The sequence below is a fragment of the Mobula hypostoma genome, chromosome 21 (assembly GCF_963921235.1).
Source record: "Mobula hypostoma chromosome 21, sMobHyp1.1, whole genome shotgun sequence".
In the NCBI taxonomy this organism is placed as follows: Eukaryota; Metazoa; Chordata; class Chondrichthyes; order Myliobatiformes; family Myliobatidae; genus Mobula; species Mobula hypostoma.
In genome coordinates, this window is record NC_086117.1 from 62,692,477 (window position 1) to 62,705,918 (window position 13,442).

At 42.1% G+C, this 13,442-nt stretch overlaps 1 protein-coding gene across 2 annotated transcripts in view; it reads left to right on the forward strand.

Annotated features, from left to right (window-relative positions):
* LOC134360064 (phosphatidylinositol 4-kinase alpha) overlaps positions 1 to 13,442 on the forward strand; it is a 267,869-nt gene that overhangs the window by 99,252 nt on the left and 155,175 nt on the right. Inside the window, exons 11-15 of one of the 2 annotated variants that reach the window (XM_063074140.1) lie at positions 4,894 to 5,002; positions 5,304 to 5,318; positions 6,564 to 6,700; positions 8,195 to 8,328; positions 8,419 to 8,501. In XM_063074140.1, coding sequence (XP_062930210.1) covers positions 4,894 to 5,002; positions 5,304 to 5,318; positions 6,564 to 6,700; positions 8,195 to 8,328; positions 8,419 to 8,501 — 478 coding nt within the window. The remainder of the gene's footprint in view (positions 1 to 4,893; positions 5,003 to 5,303; positions 5,319 to 6,563; positions 6,701 to 8,194; positions 8,329 to 8,418; positions 8,502 to 13,442) is intronic. The other variant, XM_063074141.1, reaches the window with a different exon arrangement.

Genomic DNA, 13,442 nt, shown 5'->3' on the forward strand with positions numbered 1-13,442 from the left:
ACAAGCTGTGCAAATAAAAATATAAATAAATTGTAATAAATAATGAGAACATGAGATAATGAAATAAAACAACCCTTAAAGTGAAATCATTCATTGTGGAATCATCTCAAAGGATGGGCAAGTGAGTGTAGTTATCCTCTTTTGCTCAAGAGCCTGATGTTTGAGAGGATAATAAACTGTTCGGGAACCTAGTGGTGTGAGTCCTGAGATTCTTGTACCTTCTACCTGATGGCAGCAGTGAGAGGAGAGCATAAGACCATAAGACAAAGGAGCAGAAGTAGGCCATTCGGCTCATCGAGTCTGCTCCGCCATTTTATCATGAGCTGATCCATTCTCCCATTTAGTCCCACTCCCCGCCTTTTCACCATAACCTTTGATGCCCTGGCTACTCAGATACCTATCAATCTCTGCCTTGAATACACCCAATGACTTGGCCTCCACTGCTGCCCGTGGCAACAAATTCCAAAGATTCACCACCCTCTGACTAAAAAAATTTCTTCGCATTTCTGTTTTGAATGGACGCCCTTCAATCCTTAAGTCATGCCCCCTCGTACTAGACTCCCCCATCATGGGAAACAACTTTGCCACATCCACTCTGTCCATGCCTTTCAACATTCGAAATGTTTCTATGAGGTCTCCCCTCATTCTTCTAAACTCCAAGGAATACAGTCCAAGAGCGGACAAACGTTCCTCATATGTTAACCCTCTCATTCCCGGAATCATTCTAGTGAATCTTCTCTGTACTCTTTCCAACGTCAGCAAATCTTTTCTTAAGTAAGGAGACCAAAACTGCCCACAGTACTCCAAGTGAAATCTCACCAGTGCCTTATAGAGCCTCAACATCACATCCCTGCTCCTATACTCTATTCCTGTAGAAATGAATGCCAACATTGCATTCGCCTTCTTCACTACTGACTCAACCTGGAGGTTAACTTTAAGGGTATCCTGTACGAGGACTCCCAAGTCCCGTTGCATCTCTGAACTTTGAATTCTTTCCCCATTTAAATAATAGTCTGCCCATTTATTTTTTCTGCCAAAGTGCATAACCATACACTTTCCAGCAGTGTACGTCATTTGCCACTTCTCTGCCCATTCTTCCAATCTATCCAAGTCTCTCTGCAGACTCTCTGTTTCCTCAGCACTACCGGCCCCTCCACCTATCTTCGTATCGTTAGCAAACTTAGCCACAAAGCCATCTATTCCATAATCCAAATCGTTGATGTACAATGTAAAAAGAAGCGGCCCCAACACTGATCCCTGTGGAACACCACTGGTAACCGGCAGCCAACCAGAATAGGATCCCTTTATTCCCACTCTCTGTTTCCTGCCAATCAGCCAATGCTCTATCCACGTATGTAACTTTCCCGTAATTCCATGGGCTCTTATCTTGTTAAGTAGCCTCATGTGTGGCACCTTGTCAAAGGCCTTCTGAAAATCCAAATATACAACATCCACTGCATCTCCCTTGTCTAGCCCACTGGTAATTTCCTTAAAAAATTGTAATAGGTTTGTCAGGTAGGATTTTCCTTTCAGGAATCCATGCTGAGTTCTGCCTATCTTGTCATATGCCTCCAGGTACTCGGTAACCTCATCCTTGACAATTGACTCCAACAACTTCCCAACCACCGATGTCAAGCTAGCAGGTCTATAATTTCCTTTTTGCTTCCTTGCCCCCTTCTTAAATAGCGGAGTGACATTTGCAATCTTCCAGTCCTCCGGAACCATGCCAGAATCTATCAACTTTTGAAAGATCATCGCTAATGCCTCTGCAATCTCCACAGCTACTTCCTTCAGAACACGTGGGTGCATTCCATCTGGTCCGGGAGATTTATCTACCTTTAGACTATTCAGCTTCCTGAGTACTTTCTCTGTCGTAATTGTGACTGCGCACACTTCTCTTCCCTGCCACCCTTGAGTGTCTGGTATCCTGCTGTCTTCCTCAGTGAAGACTGATGCAAAATACTTGTTCAGTTCCTCTGCCATCTCCTCATCTCCCATTACAATTTCTCCAGTATCATTTTCTATCGGTCCTATATCTACTCTCACCTGTCTTTTACTCTTTATATACTTGAAAAAGCTTTTAGTATCCTCTTTGATATTATTTGCTAGCTTCCTTTCATAGTTAATCTTTTCCCTCTTAATGACCTTCTTGGTTTCCTTTTGTAAGGTTTTAAAAACTTCCCAATCCTCTGTCTTCCCACTAATTTTTGCTTCCTTGTATGTCCTCTCCTTTGCTTTAACTTTGGCTTTGACTTCTCTTTTTACCACGGCTGCATCCTTTTTCCACTCAAAAATTTCTTTTGTTTTGGAATATACCTGTCTTGTACCTTCCTCATTTCTCGCATAAACTCCAGCCACTGCTGCTCTGCCGTCTTTCCCGCCAGTGTCCCTTTCCAGTCAACCTTGGCCAGTTCCTCTCTCATGTCACTGTAATTTCTTTTACTCCACTGAATTACTGACACATCAGATTTCAGCTTCTCTTTTTCAAATTTCACAGTAAACTCAATCATGTTATGATCATTGCCTCCTGAGGGTTCCTTCACCTCAATCTCTCTAATCACCTCCATGGCCTGGGTGGTATAGATCTCTGATGATGGATGCTGGTTTCCTGTGACAGCAATTCATGTAGGTCTTTATCTGTTACATACTAGGCCAAATCCACTACCTTTTGTAAGATTTTCCATTGAAAGACATTTGGGTTTCCATTCCAGGCGGTGATGCAGTTATTCAGTACACTCTCCACTGCACATCTATAAGGGTTTGGCAAAGTTTTAACACCCAACAATTTAAAGTTGCTTACTCTTTCCAATTCTGCTCTTCTGATGAGGACTGGTTTCCATCTCTTGAAGTCTATAATCAGTTCCTTGGTCTTGCTGAGATCGAGTGAGAAGTTATTGTTGTGGCACTGCTCAGCCAAATTTTCAGTCTCCCTCATGTATGCTGGTTCATCACCACCTTGATTTGGCCCCCAACAGTGAACATGAATGTGGCATAGGAGCTGTGCTTAGCCACACAGTGAGTAGAGCGGGGGGCTAAGCACACAGCCCTATAGTGCACTGGTATCATCCACTGTCGAAGAGGTGAAGGAAGATGATGACCAGATTTACTGCATTACATGAAATGGAAAGTAGAATCCATCATCAGAGATCCCCACCACCCAGGCCATGCTCTTTTCTCGTTGCTGCCATCAGGTGGAAAGTACAAGAGCTTCAGGACTCATACCACCAGGTTCAGGAACAGTTACTACCCCTCAAACATCAGCCTCTTGAACCAATGGGGGTAACTTCACTCAAGTTCTCTTGCCCCATCATTGAAATGTTCCCACAACCAATGGAGTCACTTTCAAGGACTCTTCATCTCATGTTCTTGATATTTATTGCTTATTTATTATTATTATTTCTTCTTTTCTAATGTATTTGCATTGTTTATTGTCTTTTGCACATTAGTTGTTTGTCTGTCCCATTGAGTGGGGTCTTTCATTGATTCTATTAGCTTTCTTGGATTTAATGAGTGTACTCACAAGAAAACGAATCTCAGGGTTGTAGACATGACGAAATCTACAGATGCTGGAAATTCAAGCAACACACACAAAAATTGCTGGTGAACGCAGCAGGTCAGGCAGCATCTATAGGAAGAGGTACAGTCGACGTTTCAGGCCGAGACCCTTCGTCAGGGCTAACCGAAAGAAGAGATAGTAAGAGGTTTGAAAGTGGGAGGGGGAGGGGGAGATCCAAAATGATAGGAGAAGACAGGAGGGGAAGGGTGGATCTAAGAGCTGGAGAAGGGAAAGGATCATGGGACGGGAAGCCTGGGGAGAAAGAATTAAAATGTGTGGCCACATCTCCCATGCGTTCACCAGCATTTTTTGTGTGTATTGCTCAGGGTTGTATATGGTTACATATATGTACTTTGCTAGTTAATTTATTTTGAACTTTGATATAAAAATATGGTACTGTGCAAAAGACTTAGGTATATATATATATATATAGAGAGAGAGAGAGACAGACAGACTAAGATTTTTGCACAGTACTGTAGTAATTTATGTATTGTATTGCACTGTACTGCTGCCACAAAAAAGCAACTTTCATGACGTGAGTGATGGTAAACCTGATTCTGATATGGGTCTGTATTGTGGACTGAGAGTGGGAAGGGGGCAGGGAGAGGGGAATCTTTTTAGGAAAAGGGGAAGGGAGAGGGAAGGGGGTTGGAAGCACCAGAGAAATATTCTATAATGATCAATAAACCAATTGTTTGGAATCAAACAAGCTTGGCTGGTGTCTCAGGGCTGGGTATGTCTGCACTTACACTACACCCCGCCCCGGCACTCCTTCTCTGCCACCTGTCCCACACCCCTCCCGCAGTGCTCCACCCTCACCATTCCCAACATCCTTTACTCCTGCCAGATTTATAACCTCACTCTCCGCTCCACATTGACAAATGGCACTCTAGTTATATACGTATATATGACTAAGACTTCTGTACAGTATTGTAAGTCCATTAAGTGACACTTGGCTGTTTATAAGACTGACGGGAAATAATAAAGTAATGGTGGAGCTAGTGGGTGGAGGTATTGATCAGCTTTACCGTTTGGGAAAATAACTGTTTTTGAATCTGGTGGTCCTGGTGTGGGTGTAGCCTCCTCCCTAATGGGAGTGGGGCAAACAGTCTGTATGAAGAATGGGTGTGATCTTTCATGATGTTACTGACCCTATCCTGGCTCCTTCCTGTATATGTGTCCTTGTTGGTGAGTAGGCCAGTGCCGGTGATGCATTGTTCCAGTAGAGCCTTCCTGTCCACCACAGTGCAGCTTCTGTACCAAGCAGTGATGCAGCATGTTAGAGTAAATGGTGCGTAAATTTGCCAGTGCCTAGTCATGCAGGTTTTGTTTTGCAGCTGACCAGACGCTTGCCTCCGATCAAAGATGCTAAACCCAGGCTGCAGAAACTATTCCGTGACTTTTGGCTGTACTCTGTCGTGATGGGATTTGCCGTGGAAGGTTCAGGTACCTACCCAACTAGTTTACTTGGATTGTTGTCATTTTGTTATTCCTGAAGCATTGTTTTTTAAGAATCTGGAATTTGAAGTTTCTGTTGCCGTGCTGGCTTTTGAAGCGTGAACTGTTACTGCAGCCTTATGAGCATTGATTATAGAAATACAATTTAACTGTGGGGTTTGAAGAAATCTCAACCTTATAATGATCTTTTTTTAAAATTCATTTGTTCTTTCCCTCTTGCTGTCTCATTCTTTCTTTTACAACTTCATTCCTTCTGTTTCTCTTCTGTCGGTCTGTCTCACCTCTGAAGCCTCAAGTCAGTCAGGTGAAGTATTGCCTTGTTAAATAGAGCAATGGTTTTAACTGCTATCATGCTTGGACCTTAAGGGGAGCATGATGCGCACCAGTAGAACATTCTAGTAAAATATTCACACTCATTGGGGCCATAAATTGCTTTTCTTACCTATTAACAAAAGTCATAAGATTTGCTTTAGCCTACATCGCTTACCTCATGTAATTTTACCTGTTTGCTCTGATGTACAAAAGCATTATTCCTTCTTGATTAATGTCAATAAACTTTATCCAGCAGTTCTGTTTTTTTCTCCACACTATCGTGGAATATGCTTGGGGAAACAAAAGAGGCAGGATTTAATTCTGTGAGGAGCAGATCAAGTCACGTGATTTCACAAATGCTAATTATAAGTGAGCATGTAGATCACATAAATCGAAAGATTTCACAATGCATGTCGGTCATATAGTGCTGCACAATTTTTGATTTTGGTGATTCTTGATAAATAGTCACTGAAAAGCAAAGTAATTGATCTACGCATTTGGAATCTGCAATGGACTCACAGGTTCAGGCAGCTTCTGGAAGGGGAAGCTGAGTTCATGGTCCAGACAAGTACCTTTCATCAGAGCTAGGGATGGACAGGAAATTAGTCGCTTACACTCAGTGGCCATTTTATTAGACACAGGAGTGGAAAGCTGGTGTGGTCTTCTGCCTTTTCAAGCTTCGACATGTTGTGCATTCAGAGATGCTCCACTGCTGCAACTCATGGTTATTTGAGTTACTACCATCTTCCTGTCAACTGGAGCCAGTCTGGCCATCCTCCTCTGACCGCTCTCATTAACAAGGCATTTTCATCCACATCTTTTTGTTTTTCACACCATTCTCTATAAACTCTAGAGACTGTTGTGGTTGAAAATCACAGTAGGCCAGAAGTTTCAGAGATACTCAAACCACATCATTTGGCACCAAGAATCATTACACAGTTAAAATGACTTGGATCACATTTCTTCCCCTTTCTAATGATTGGTCTGAACAACAGCTGAACCTCTTAGTTATATCTGCATATTTCTATGCATTAAGTTGCTGCTTGATTCTATGCATGATTGGCTGATTATATATTCACTTTAACGAGCAGGGGTACCTAATAAAATGGCCACTGAATGTATATTCTTTTATTTGGAGGGTGTGGTAGTCCTCCACTAGGCCCTACTTAGGCTCAGTAGTGGTATAAGATCCCTGTATAGCTGATGGTGATAACGTTAGCTGCTTGTGTTCCTCTAGGACTCTGGCCAGAAGAGTGGTACGAGGGAGTGTGTGAAATAGCCACTAAGTCCCCACTGCTGACCTTCCCTGGAGGAGAGCCTTTGCGCTCTGAACTGCAGTATAACTCTGCTCTGAAGAATGACACTGTGTCACCGGTAAGAACATCTACGACACGCATGAAGGTTTCACTAATTCAATAGGACTCACAAGCGGACTAGAATATAAGAACAAGGATATGTTGCTGAGACTGTAAAATGCGTTGGGAGCAATTAAGATATTGGGAGCAATTTTGGGCTGTTTTTTTTAGGATTTGATGGCCCTGGAGAGCATGCAGTGGAGATTCGCAAGAATGATCCTGGGACTAAAAAGGGAGCATTTGATGGCTCTGGGCCAAAACTTGATGTGGTTCAGAAGTATGGTGTATGGTGTACATGATTTCATTGAAACCTACCAATTACAGCAAGCCATGGATAGAGTGGACATGGCGAGGATATTTCCGTTGATAGAAGAGCCTAAGACCAGAGTGCACAGCCTCAGGATAAAGAGATATCCCCTTAGAACTGAGACAGGAACTTCAGCCAGGAGGTGGTGAATCTGTGAAATTCGTTACCACAGGCAGCTGTGGAGCCAAATCATTGGGTGTATTTAAGGCAGATATTGATAGATTCTTGATTGGTAAGGGGTGAGGGGTGATTCTTTAGCTCCTCCTTGATAGTCGTAATGCGAAGTGAGTGAGGGTCCTTAATGATGGATGGTGCTTTCTTGAAACATCATCTTTTGATGATGTACTCGATGGCATCTGCCAGTTTTGACCTGAACCTTTTTGTTCAACTTGCTGTCTTAGTGTCGAGAATTACAAAACCATAAGACAGAGGAGCAGAATTAGGCCATTCGATTGGCCCATCTGGTCTGCTCTGTCATTCCAATTTAGCTGATTTATTATCTGTCTCATCCCCATTCCCCTGCCTTATCCCCATAGCCTCTATTTTAAACATACCCAATGAATTGGCACAGCCATCTGTGGCGATGAGCTGCTCAATTTCATCACCATCTGGATATGGAAATTCCCCTTTATCTCTTTGTAAAGGGATGTCCTTCTAGTCTGAAAATGTGCCCTCTGCCCCATTATAGGAAGCATTCTCTTAACATCCACTCTATCTAGGCCTTTCAATCTTCAATGAGAACTACTCACCCCCTTCATTCTTCTGAACTCCAGTGAGTATACACCCAGAGCCTTCCTCATACATTAGCACTTTCCATTCCTGTGATCACTCTCGTGAACATCCCCTGGACCCTCTCCAATGCCAGCACATTCATTCTTAGATGAGGGGCCCAAAACTGCTCACAGTACTCCAAGTGTAGTATGACCAGTGCCTTATAAAGCTTCAACATTACATATACTAGTCCCCTCAAAATGAATGCTAACATTGCATTTGCCTTCTTCACCACCAAGTTAACCATTAGGGAATCCTGCATGAGGACTCCCACATTCCTTTGCACCTATGACTTCTGAGTTAGCTCCCCGTTTATCCTTTTTCCCTTTTATCAAAGTGCATGACCATACACTTCCCTAGGCTAAGTTCCATCTTCCACTTCTTTGCCCCCTCTCCAAATCTGTTCCAATAACTAATATTATTTGTTTTCAATAGGCTGAACTGAATGAATTAAGAAGTACCATCATAAATCTACTAGATCCTCCTCCGGAAGTCTCGGCTCTCATTAATAAACTGGATTTTGCGATGTCTACCTATCTACTTTCTGTGTACCGTCTGGAATACATGAGGTCTGAAAGACATAACATCCGGCGCAAGTATGTTTTTCAACCACTGCGCTGTTTAGTGTGGTTTTTACAAGCTTGCATATTGATTTGCAGGGTATCCCGCTCAACGGATCAGGACCGTTTTCAAGTTATGTTTCGCTATTTGGAGGACAAGGCTATTCAGAAAGATAAAGCTGGTAAGCATTTGAAGTTTAGATCACACTGGACAACTTTTTTTTGAAAGCGTTGCTCCCTCAGAAATTTTTTGTTGTTTATGATAGACCTCTTGAAGTTGAACACAAATATAATTTCAGACTACTTGTATCCTGTAGGAATTTGGAGAAATAAGAAATTAACTTTTAATGAATATAATGCATTTCATTGCATAACAGTACTGATGCTTTACAATAATTCAACTAAGCTAAAAATGTTTTGTTGATGATTTTCGTTTGTACTCAGTGTTCCAGGCTTCTCGCTTAATTGTCCAACAATAATCAACCAGCATTGATGGATTCCAGTTTCCTTACACTGTTTCTCCATGACTGCAATGTCCTGGTGAAACCTTTCACCATGCCTGTTACTGAGAGCATCAAGATTTGTAAGGAAGGAGTCTAACTGGGAATGCAGAAAATGAATCTTTAGTGACATGTTGCACTTCATGGTTTTGTATGCTTGAAGCATGTTGTCAACCAGCTGCAAGTAGTTTGGTGCTCTGTAGTTGCCAAGAAATTTTTCAACAACATCCTTGAATGCCTTCCATGTGATTTTCTCCGGTCCCATTAGAAGTTCTTCAAATTGCCTGTCATTGATGACCTGTTCGATTTGAAGACCAACAAAAATGCCTTCCTTAATCTTTCATTCTGACTTGAATTATGAATTGAAATAACAAATATAGGTGATTTGAAAAAATAGTGTGAGATAAGAAAATTTCGTGGTGATTTTTGTGATCAGCAGCCCAAAATCCAAAAGATACACCCAAAAGTATGGAGGAAGCAAAATCTCTGTTGTCCAGTGTTATTAGTGAGATGTGCTGCTCTCTAATCTGATACATCATCGTTACTGATCTTTTAAGCTCACTGCTTAACGGAAGTTGACTCCCACTGCCCAGTGCCTTTCGACTGTGTAACAAGATCTCTCTGAACTTGGAGCAGGTCTTAAACACGAGAGTCTGCAGATGCTGGAAATCCAGAGTAGCAGACACAACATGCAGGGGATCTCAGCAAGCCGTGGAAAGGAATAAACCGTTGACATTTTAGGCCGAAATCCTTCCATCAGGACTGGAAAGGAAGGGGGAAGAAGCCAGAATAAGAAGGTTGGGTTGTGGGGGGCAGGGGGAGAGGACAAACAAGAAGGTGATAGGTGAAGACAGGTGGGTGGGGGAGGGGGGTGAAGTGAGAAGCTGGGAGGTGATAGGTGGAAAATGCAAAGGACTGGAGAAGAAAGAATCTGATTGGAAAGGAGCGTGGACCATGGGAGAAAGGGAAGGTGGGAGGGACCACAGGGAGGTATATGAGGAGAAGAGAAGACGGGAGCCAAAGTAGAGAATGGAAGAAGAGGAAAAGGGAGGGGAAAATACCAAGTGTTAGAGGAATTGATGTTCATGCCTCATGCCATCAGATTGGAGCAGATTTTGATGTTTCGTGTATGAATGTTCAGTCAATTTCTGTCCAATTGTATTTAACACAGGATGAGGTAGAATTTTGTTTAGTCCCACAATAACACAGGAGAAGGCCACTCGGCCCCTCAAGCTTTCCTTGACATACAGTGCCATCGTGATTGGTCGACCTTTGCCAGTTCCATGTAGCTCTCTTACAAAAATGTCATAAATAATAAATTTTACGACATATGTCAGCGATAATAATTGTACCTGATTCTGATACTGAAACATATTTGCTTCCACTTCAAATACCCCCATTAGAGAATAACAGGGCACAGAAGTGAACAAAGGGGTCTGGAATATAGCTCCGTAATTCCTTGAAAGTGGTCTTACAGTTACAAAGAGTCAATAAGAGAGCTTATGAATCAAAATGTTCAGTACAGGAATTGGGATGTTATGTAGGAGTTGTGTAAGATATTGGTGAGGTCAACCCTGAAGTGCTGTGTACAAATATGGTCACCTACCCTCAGGAAAGATATCGATAAGCTTGAAAGAGAGAAAAGAAAATTTACAACAATGTTGCGGTGACTTAAGGACCTTAGTTGTGGGGAACAGTTGAATAGGTTAGGACTTTATTCACTGGAGCGTTGGAGAGGGAGGAAAGATCTTATAGAGATGTACAAAGGGAACGAGCTGTCCCTGAACCCAAGGGGGCCCAATATCCTTGTGGGTAGATTTGCTAGTGCTATTTGGGAGGGTTTCAACTAATTTGGCGGCGAGGATGGAAACCAGAGTGATTGGGTTGAGGATAGGGATTTTGGTTTACAAGCAGAGATATTCTCTAGTGAGACTGACAGGAAGGACAGGCAGAAGGGATGGGTTGCAGTGTAAAAGTGGGACAAAATTGAAATGGATGACAAATACAGGACTGAAGATGGCATATTTGAATGCACACAGTGTACGGAATAAGGTAGATGATCGCACAGTTAGAATTTGCAGACATGATGTTGTGGGTATCATTGAGTTATGGCTGAAAGACAATTGTAGTTGGAAACATAATGTCCAAGGATACACCATCTATCGAAAGGACAAACAGAGGAGAAGCAGTGGCTTTGCTGGTAAAAAAAATTATATCAAATCTTTTGAAAGAGGTGACGTAGGATCGGAAGATGTAGAGTCTTTGTGGGTAGAGTTAAGAAACTGCAAGGGTAAACAGAAGACCCTGATAGGAGTTATTTACAGGCCTCCAACAGTAGCCAGGTTGTGGTCTACAAATTACAAAGGGAGACAGAAAACGCATGTCAAAAAGGCAATATTGTGTTGGTCATGGGGAATTTCAATATGCAAATCAATTTGGAAAATCATGTTGATGTTGGATTCCCTAAAGTTGGGTCAGAGTAGATGTAGATGTTACAGATTTATGGTGAAAGATGAAATATTTAAAGGGAACATGAAGGGGATCTTCTTCATTTAGAGGGTGTTCAGTGTGGAACAAGCTGCTGGTGGAAGTGGTGGATGCAGTTTCTATTTCAACATTTAAGCAAAGTTTGGATAGGTGCATGGATGGGAAAGGTATGATGGACTATGGTCTGGGTGCTGGTCGATGGACGAGGCAGAATACCAGTTTGGCATGGTCTACTTGGGCCAAAAGGCCTGTTTCTGTGTAGTGAGCTCTGTGACTAAGGGTTGTTCATCATCATAAGGTGCAGCGTATATGTTGTCTGTTATGGAATAAAGCATATATTGGATATCAAAGTTCAAAGTGCACTTTATTATCTAAGTATGTATACTTTATACAACCTTGAGATTTATCTCCATACAGGCAGCCACAAAACAAAGAAACCCAATACAACCCATTAAAACCAAAAGCAGACCATCCAAACATCCAGTGTGCAGAGAGAGAGAGAAAATAACAATAAAAGCAAGCAAACAGCATTCAGAACTGAAGTTCACAATGCCAGACATCACTGCACAGTTGCGGGTCATAGCCTCAGTCCAGCATAGAGACGAGTAAGCTTCACAGAGCGGCAAGCTGAACTGGCCTGTCTCTTGGCTCCAACCCTGACACCACGACCATTTCAATCTGGCCCAGCGCTTAAATCATCCAAGTCTTGGGCCGTTCCTCACCCATGGACTCAGGTCTGTCGCCTCAATATGGTCAGTACCCAACCTTTCCAAGTTGGCTCAGTTCTTAAATCAAAGTACATATGTGTCACCATATACAACACTGAGGTTTGTTTTCTTGCAGGCAGACTCAAATCCATAATAGAATAATAATCATAATAGAATCAATGAGAGACCGCACCAACATGAGTGTTCAACCAAATATGGAGACAGTTCAAGGAGATGCCCTAGGCTAATTGCTGGAATGAGGTGATTGTCCTATCGCCAGCAGATAAGAAATTACAACAATATTCTTTAGAGTTTAGGAAAATGAGGGGTGATCACACTGAACCATGTAAGAGGCCATGGGGACATGACAGGGTTGATGTCAACATATTACCACTAGACAGAGAATCTGAAAAGAAGGGCCATTGTTGCAAGGGCAGTTGTCTAAAACCGTGTTGAGTACGAACATTTTGCTCAGAGGGTCGTGAATTTCCTGATATCTCAATCGAGGACTGTGCAAGCTCAATTCTTAGGGTTACGGAGTCATAAAGCACTGAAACGGGCTCCTCCAGCCCTTCTTGTCTGTACCAAAGCTTTCACATATATTCAGGTCCTTAAGTCCTGGCAACATTCTTTAAAATTTTCTCTGGACTCTTTAAAAACATACTGATATTTTTCTTTCACATTCAGTACTAAGCAAAAGTCATAAGCACATATAAAAAAATTCTGTAAAGCGAAGATGCTTTCAAAAATAATGAAAAGTTTCTAAATATAAAAAAAAAGACTATAAAGAGCAGTAAGCAGTAAAAAACTAAATCAAATCAATATTTGGTGTGACCACCGTTTGCATTTAAAACTGCGTCAGTTCTCTTTGGTACACTGTCATGCAGTTTTATAAGAAAATCGGCTGGGATGTTGTTCCAAGCATCTTGGAGAACTTGCCACAGTTCTTCTACAGACTTTATAAGACCATTAGACCACAAGACTTTGGCTGTTTCACTTCCTTCTGTCTCTCTAGGTAATCTGAGACAGTGATGATTTTGAGATCAGGGCTCTGTGGAGGCCATACCATCTGAAACCATATAGAAAATCTGAGGTGCCTAGAACTTTTGCACAGTACCGTACATGACAAGAACTGCACGCGAAATTCCCATTTGGGCCTCACCAACATTTTATACAATTCAACATAACATCCTAATTCCTGTAATCAATACTTGGATTTAGGAAAGCCTTGATCTATCCGAAGGGCCTGTTTCCATGCTGTATTATTCTATGACGTTTTGTTCGTTCATTATGTGCCATGTAGTATGACGCGGGCAGTCATTATCTTTCCATGATCATGATTGTTTTTGGCAGATTTTTCTACAGAAGTGGTTTGCCATTGCTTTCTTCTGGGTCGTGTCTTTACAAGATGGGTGACCCCAACCATTAT